We start from the raw sequence: 8794 nt of genomic DNA, 5'->3' as shown, positions 1-8794 counted from the left end.
GTCTGGCTAGCTAGCTAGGTACGTGGCTAACTAGTGAGAAATTCCCTGTGCGTACTCATGTGCGGGCGAATCTTGTCTCTTTGCTATCTTCATTCTTGCCATGGTACCTTTGTCGAGAAATCTTAATCAGGAAATCATTCTTTGTACGTACTGTTAAATGATGGCATCGTTGGGCACTCAAATTAATTGAACAGAAATTTACCCAAGTATCCATTCACAAATTCTATTTATGCTAGTTTTTTTGTGAACATTGTATTTATGCTAATTAATCAGGTCTAACTGTTTTTGGGCTAGAAGTACCTACAAGGAACAATTTCTCGGAAACTTGAAAGTTTAAAGCTGGAAGTAATATATCTTTGTAAGATACACTTTTGGGACATGCTCCTCATGGAGGCATGTGCTTTAGCTCCCAATTACTTTAACCAAATCATTGTCCTTTCCTCGAGGAAAGCTACTGGCCTCCGATCTTTAATCTTATCACATCAGTAACTAACAACCAACATCACCTCGTCAAGTCCCAACTACTCGGCAGAAAAAAGTGCCCACGGCACCTAAAATTTCTAATCGTTTTCATATTATTACGACATCATGACCGAACCTTAGCACTTAGATCTTAGCTAGACTCCATTTGAAAACTAGTAGGACTATGTGAGATATTTTAATTTTTGAATTCCTGAAAATTGATTTTTCTTTTAAATCCTTATCATAACCCACTTCTTGTTTACTACTTTAACTTTACTAAGCCAGCTCGGTGTACCCAAAAAAAATGAAAATATACTTTGCATGTGCGTAATGTACATGGGAGAGGGTCAATGAATTTTCATATCTATGTTAGAACTTAATGCCACTTTTTGAACTTGAGTTAGTAATAGTGGATTCTTGGGATTTTTTGGGGTACTGGATAATGTATTTATACATAAATTAATCATCATGTTTAATTCATTTGGATGTACTAAACATGATTTTGCAATTTGAACATAAAATTTACAAGACACAATGCATATACACAACAAAATTAGGCGAATGTTATAAACTTATGCGTCAATATACCCGCATTCATATGTATGACACGTGAGAAGATACGGGGGATGCACCCATCTACAAGACCGACATAATCTTCTATCTCATGGTGTATGGGATTATGGAATCTAGAAGCATGTTTGACATACTATGTAGAAGAGAAAATTACCTCTCTATTCTCAATGGAGCTGATGGGCCAGTTTATTCCACTAAAGACATGCTTGAAGTTGCTAATTTATTCTGTAAGTACCGTTTGGGGTTTGAACTTAACCTAACATACACCTGGGTGAAACCTTTTGGTCAGATGAGGAGTTGGTCTCTAAAAGTGAAAACAAATCTTGTGGAAAACCCCTTCTCTAAGGAAGAAATTAAAGAAGCTATCATGAGTTCCTATGCTAGTGGGCCTCCATGGTCCAGATGGTTTGTTCTTTTTATTCCACCAAAATTTCTGGGAAGTGATAAAAAATGATTTTATGGCTTTAGTCGAAGATTTTGAGATGTGCTCTTTGGAAATACATAGGCTTAACTATTCTATTGTTAATTTGATTCCTAATGAACCAGATGCTAGGGATATGAGGAAGTCGAAACCTATAAGTCTGATTAACTATTCGGTTAAAAATTTCAATAAGGCCATGAACTAATAGAATTTCTCCTAATGGTAAAAGATCATTGTCTCCATGCAACCTACATTTGTGTGAGGGTGGTTCATTCTTGGGAGTGTTGTTACATCTCATGAAACTATCCATGAGGTGCACAATGCTGGTAAGCCTGGGGTTATCCTCAAACTAGACTATGAAAAAGCGTATGACCGGGTTAACTTGGATTTCCTAGTGGAGATAGTAGCCTCTAGGGGGTTTGGAAAAGAAGTAGATTGGGTGGATTCTTTCTATTCTACAACAAAGCTGCTTTTATGTTTGGACAAATGTTGTTAATGGTTCCTACTTTGTTGGTGGCAAAGACTTAAAGCAAGGAGATCCTCTGTCCCCCATGCTTTTCAATTTACTAGTTGATGTTTTCTCTTATGTGCTGGCCAAAGCATTCAATGAAAATATTATTTCTGGGAATATTCCTCATATAATACCTAGTATCCAAGTTAGTTTGCAATATGTTGATGATATGATAATATTTCTTGACCCGAAACATAATTATGCTAGAAATACAAAATTGTTATTGTCCTGTTTTGACCAGTTATCTGGTATGAAGATTTACTATGAAAAATGTGACTTATTGACAATTAATCTTGATGCTGAGCTTCTAAGCTTTTATCTCAATTTTTTGTTGCAAGATTGGCTCCTTTCCTCTCAACTATCTGGGTGTTCGCTTGCACTATCTTATACTTCAGAGAGGTGACATTCAACCTATTATAGATAAGAAAATCAAGAGAATTTGTGGGTGGAGGGGTAGAGTTCTTAGTTATGAAGCCAAATTGGTTTTGCTTCATACACTAGCATTCATATGTATTTGATATCCATTATTAAATTGCTAAGTGGGCGTGTAACATGGTCACTTCACAAATGGCTCACTTTTTCTGGGGAATCTTGGAGATACCCATAAATATCACCTGTCAAATTGGGGGCTTGTGTCTCAGAAAAAGGGCTTGGGCGTTAGGTGTTCTTAATTCAGGAGATTTTAACATGGCTCTTTTACCTTCCTGGGCCAAGAGATTTTTCATGAGAGGAGACAAAAATCAGATTTCACTATTGAACTACAAGTGTAAAACGTGTAAGCATGTCTTTGGTCTAAAACAAACATTGGATCCCCCTTTTGGATGTGTGTGAATTGGGCTCTGGCTAGGGTTCAACCTTTTTATAAATGGTATATTGGGAATGGAAACTACATTAGCTTTTTCCATGATATTTGGCTAGGTGATACAACTTTAAAGACATAGTTTTGGGATGTATTTGATGTCTGCTAACAACAAAAATGTCATGTTACCCAGGTTTGGTAAAGATGTACTTTTAAGTTGACATTTAGGAGGTGTGTCATGTGTGGATATTGGTTTCCTAGTTAAGTGGCATGATATGTTGGTTGTCTTGTTGACCTATATTCCTAATGCTAATACTGATTAACCTTTGTGGATGCTTGAACCCTATGGGGTGTATTTTGTTTGTTCCTTTTATAACATGATTAATTGGGAAGGGGGTTGTGCACCTATTTGGAAGAATTTTGGTAAATTATTTTTCTCCATAGATATTTGATTTTTGTGTGATTGGCTTTCGACAATAAAATTTTAACAAGAGATAATTTGAGTAAAGGATAACACGTAGATGATTTGACTTGTCTTTTTTGTGGCGAGGCTGAGTCCGTTGACGACCTACTCTTTGATTGCCTTGTCACAAAAGAGATCTGGAGGGGATGTTGCAAAGTTCTTTAACTTCAAAATTCCTTGTAACATGTCCGATATATCTATTTTGTGGTATGCCAAAAAATAAAAAGTTTGTGGTTGGTATATCATGTGTTGTTGTAATGTCGGGCTTATTGACAATGTGGAATTATGATCTTTGTTTTCAGGGTGCGGTGTGGACAAATACACAAATTCTTCTTGGAAGAGTAAGTGCAATGATTCATAAGTAGAGGATTCTATGTGTGTATACTCAATCAATCTTATCGACAAAGTGTATGTTGCTCCTGGATCAGCAAAGAGGAGAGCTTCTGAAGATCACTTAGAGACGATTATATGGGCAGGCTAAAGGAGTGACAAGCGAGGCTTCATCTTGAGAGCGTTCAATCTAAAACATCAATGGACTATAATAGTTAGCATGGCTGATTAATTTCTTTTCCTTCATTGCGTTTGAGATATTTCATACTGTCCCCCAACCTTTGTGGCTAGATGCAGGGGTTTAAGTTTTTTTAGGTCAGCTACTTTGGCTTAGCACAAGCGATGTGAACATTTATGTGGCTTGCTTCCCTTTGTTTTTAATAAAATGGGGAGGGGCCCCTTTTCTTAAAAAAATTCCTATGCTAGGGACTCCTGAGTCAAACAGACTAAGGAGATTGACTTTCCTTAGTCATTGAGGATTTTATGTCTGGGTTGGTTTGAATCATGGGGGCCAATACAGATCACAAGTAAAAGGATCCAAAGGCTTAAGAAGAAGAACCATATTCTTGATTTAGGGGAGCAAAAGATCTATCTTTTCCATGTCATATACAATCCACAACCACTAGTAGAGAATCGGGCACTACAGGCGGTTTTGGTATACTGAGGTTCCCCATTCTGCCTCAAAGCCTGCGTAGCTAATAATCGATCCAACACCAACATTTTGGAAACCGCCTCCAGTACCTAAAATACTACAGGCAATTTCAAATATATAACCGCTTGCAATGCCCTGCGTTTTACAGGCAGTTTGGTAAAATAACCGCTGCCAATGAGATGAAACACTATAATACATCAGTACAAAGAAAACATATCATTCATCGTAGTTTCCATAGTACAAGTCTGTTACAAGTTCAGATGAATCAAATGTACTGAAATATTACAAAAAATTTACATGTCCAAAGTCATCCTATGTTCTTATATATGTGTTGTCCTGAGAGGGGTTCCGAGTGCACTGACCGCAGCTCCTCGGTCATGCTTCCTGGCCTGCATGGAGCTCTACCGGTAGTGCCTTTCGATGCCATTAGCTGGTTCTACTTATATCTCTAAAGCACATAGCTAGACATTTGTTCTTCTTGTGCACTGAAAATAAAATCAAGCTATATGTACAACAAATAAGCAGGGTATTGATAATGTAACGTGAGCTAAATCCATGTTGCAAGTAACAATATTGATCTGTAGAGAAGATAAAATAAAGAAGTTCTAACAATTTGCATTGTAACACATTAGTGCAAACCAGTTTACAGTTTATAGGGACGATAAAACAGAGAAAATGCAACCATTTTGATTGTAATAAATAAGTGGAAACCGTTAGCATGCTACAGAGAAGATAAAGCAGAAGTTGTAGAAGCTTGCATTTCACGGAGAAGATAAACACAATGAAGTTCGAGCAATTTTCATTGCAAAAAATAAGTGGAACTAGTTAGCATTTTACAGAGAAGATAAACTGAGAAGCGATGCCGCCCAATCCCCATACTACCGACCAAAACTGAGAAGCAGTTTTCATGTTAACAGAGAAGTTGAAGCACTTAGCATTTGTCGTTCAATCCCCAGCACTAATGACCTCATAGGCCATGCTGCCGAATTCCCATATAACTGACCAACTATAAATGGGAGTTGTCGCTGCCTTGTACCCTAACCCTAGCTGCCGGAGCACAAAAAAGCTGATCTAGATCGGCTACCGCACTCGTCGCCGCCGTAGCCATGGTCTACCATCATCCTACCTCTACGCACAGCTGCCCCCTCCCCACACCGAGTGCAAATCGCGACGGAGGTAGCTGGGGAGGTCGCAACTCGTGACGCGGTCACCGCTGCAGGTTCCGACCCGAGCTCCTCTGAGGAGTCATCGTCGTCGTCGGAGGTGGCAGTGGAGGAGGAGGAGGGGGATATGGAGGTGGAAGAGGAGGGGATCAAGGTCAAGGTGGAGGGCGGCGGCGTTGGCGGAGCACGTCGTCGTCGAGAGCCAAATTGCTGCAGAGCTGGCAGAGGCCACCGTCATCAGCGCCAACCTTGCAAACTCCCAGGTGGTGACAGAGGACCGTACCTTTGCTGAATTGATTGAGGACGAGCGGGAGGTCACCGCCAACCACGTCCTTTTGGCGAATGCGAGGCGTGAGACAGAGGAGATGATCCGTAGCCTTAGAGAGATTGAGGATGGCAATGACCGCCAAATGAGGGATTCCTGCTGGCACCCACAACCATGAGGCCTCTGGCTCTGGCGCCATCAATATTTTTTCGACAATGAGTAGTACAGTAGTTTCTCTAGGTAATCTTGTACAAATTCCAGTAGTTGTAGTACCGATGAAGCAGTGGATGTAGCACTATGGAAAGATATCTACTTATTGTACAATTAAGCACTACAATCTATCTGGGTTGAAATTTCTTTGTGGGGGATTTCGGGTAAATTTGGAGGAGATGTGGAGGTTCTCAGCACTATTCTTACTCGCGATATGATAACGGTGGACAGAGTGGCAATGGGAAGTCAGAGCACGAAAAAGAGCACGTGCAGCATGACAAATGCTTGAGGGTTGGCATCGCAAAATCTAAGATCTAGGGGTCATTGGATTAACGAGGGAGATAGATCTAAGTGAGGTTATCGACTACGCAGTCGGTTATAGCTACAAAGTCACGTCTAATACTTCGGAACTAGAGGAGGTTAGGTATTCGAGACCGCCTCTGTGGGTTATTACGGATGGTTTCATTTCCAACCGCCTCCATAGCAAATATAACCGCCTCAAATGGAATATTAGAGGCGGCTTTGTCCTGCTTGGTCACAACCGCTTCCGGGGGCCAGTGTTAATGCTAGTTTTTCTACTAGTGAATGTTTGTCATCAACAATTATGCAATATCGATTCTAAAATGTAGTACATACAATATTTTGAAAGTCCAACTTAGTAAAATTTGATCAAGTTTATTGTGAAAAATATAAACATCAATAATGCCAATTAAATACTCCATCCGTCCCAAAATAAGTGTCTCGACCTTAGTACAACTTTGTACTGGCGCTAGTATAAAGTTAAGACACTTATTTTGAGACGGAGGGAGTACGACATAAAAATTTGGTGTTATTTTGATAATAATATTTATTTGGCTCCAATTGTATCTGGATTTTTTGATTTCCTAAAGAAGTTTTGGTCTAGCAATTTTTTCTCATAACAAGACAAAAAATAAAAGAAAGAATAAAACACTGTAGACGCAGACACCACATTCGGCCCATTACAGGCCATCTACCGAAACAGAGCCCCACAAGACAAAGGATCCATCCATCCATCTCCATCCACCCTACACCAAAATTTACAGGTCTCCTGTCCTCATTACCAAACCCCATCATCACAGTCGATCTGATCTCCATTACCAATCTTTCGACGCCACTCCATCAAGCATCATCATCGCCCCGCCTATAAACCTCTCACGAACCAAGAACCGAGTAGGCCGGGCACCAAGGAGAACCCAGGAGGCTTTCTTGGTCGCTCGTTGCCCGTCCGCATGTCCATGTCGAGCCCGGTGCACGCCCGGAAGGCCCTCCACCTAGTCGCCATGAAGGCCAAGCTGCAGAGCTTCCTCGGCCTCCGCCTCCTCGTGGTAGCCGCCCTCGCCGCCTTCCTGCTCCTCTTCTCCGCGCGCACGCTCTTCTCCACCTCCTCCCCCGGCTCCGCCGCCTCCTCGCACCTGCGCCTTAGCGGCGACGGGTCGTGCTCCAAGCTGCCGGCGCCGGTGGCCGACGCGCTTGTGCACTACGCGACGTCCAACTCGACGCCGCAGCAGACGTCGGCCGAGATCGGGGTGTCGCTGCGCGTCCTGCAGCGCCGCTCGCCGTGCAACTTCTTGGTGTTCGGGCTGGGGCTCGACAGCCCCATGTGGGCGGCGCTCAACCACGGCGGCCGCACCGTGTTCCTCGAGGAGGACGCGTCCTGGATCGCCTCCGTCCGCGCCAAGCACCCGGGCCTCGAGTCCTACCACGTCGCCTACGACACCCGCCTCACCGACGCCGACGAGCTCATGTCCCTCCGGGACCACCCGGGCTGCACCGCGCAGCCGGACCTCGCCGCCGCCGCCGAGGCCTCCTGCCGGCTCGCGCTCCGCGGCCTCCCCGCCGCGTTCCACGAGGTGGAGTGGGACCTCGTGATGGTGGACGCGCCCACGGGGTGGGTGCCCGAGGCGCCCGGGAGGATGGGCGCCATCTACACCGCCGGCATGGTGGCGCGCGCGCGGCGGCCCGGGGACGGGGCCACCGACGTGTTCGTGCACGACGTGGACCGGACGGTGGAGGACAGGTTCTCCAAGGCGTTCCTGTGCGACGCGTACCTCGCGGAGCAGGTGGGCCGGATCAGGCACTTCGTCATCCCCAGCCACAGGGAGAAGCCCGGCACGCCCTTCTGCCCTCTGAGTTAAAAAAGATTATCATCCAGTGTACTAGCAGGACTAGCTGCACTTACCTTGATCAAGCATACCTCAAGACACAGCAGCATATACACTGAAGCTCAGTTCATACATACACCATTATATTGGAGGTAATTATTTCACACTTGATCAGGTCCGTTGGATCGAGAAACGATCGGTTCACGATCGCATAGTCCAGAGAAAATGAGTGTGAATTTTTTTAATCTGCGGATGCAACTGTTAATTAGGGGCACCCATGGTTGCTGGTCGATCGTTGATCAAGAGTGGAACCTATATATATCAGGCAAACCATACGTTGTAATTATCCACTATCTTCATTACAGTTGTATTTTTTGCAAGATATTTTTTTTCTAAGTGGTTCATAATAATGGAGATGCATGCATGTGGAGTGAGGATAATGAAATTTATTTGTTTGTAGCAATGATACCAGCTCTGATGAATATGAATACTTGCATTCTTTTTGTAAGGCAAATTATACAAGTTCGTAATCTGTTGGGAAATGCAGGATAATTGCACGTGTGTTTAATCTAAGTAATTAAGACAAAAAATTGCTAATGAGGTTAAGATCGCACACTACTGGAATCGGCTACTTTGCTGAGTTTCCTGGGTACTCGGTAAGATCTTTCTGCTAGCGTGAAACCCAGCGGTCCTTGGACGATTGGCAGCGTGACGCGTGGTGCATGTGTTCACATGTTTTATTTTGTTTTTGAAAGAAAGTACTTCTCCATGTGTGTTCTTCCTTTCTAAATGGCCAGCTGGACGCTGGCAGCAGCAAGGGAG

The 8794-nt window shown here is 43.2% G+C and overlaps 1 protein-coding gene across 1 annotated transcript; it reads left to right on the top strand.

Annotated features, from left to right (window-relative positions):
• Window positions 1–6949: 6949 nt before the first annotated feature.
• LOC119340055 (glucuronoxylan 4-O-methyltransferase 1-like) lies at window positions 6950–8454 on the top strand. Its single transcript, XM_037611966.1, has one exon. It carries the CDS (start codon window positions 7100–7102, stop codon window positions 8003–8005), a length of 906 nt encoding a protein of 301 aa, XP_037467863.1. The 5' UTR covers window positions 6950–7099; the 3' UTR covers window positions 8006–8454.
• Window positions 8455–8794: the final 340 nt, after the last annotated feature.

The sequence above is a fragment of the Triticum dicoccoides genome, chromosome 7B (assembly GCF_002162155.2).
Source record: "Triticum dicoccoides isolate Atlit2015 ecotype Zavitan chromosome 7B, WEW_v2.0, whole genome shotgun sequence".
NCBI classification, from domain to species: domain Eukaryota; kingdom Viridiplantae; phylum Streptophyta; class Magnoliopsida; order Poales; family Poaceae; genus Triticum; species Triticum dicoccoides.
Note: the sequence above shows the minus strand (reverse complement) of the source record. Positions and strands in the feature narration are given on the sequence as shown.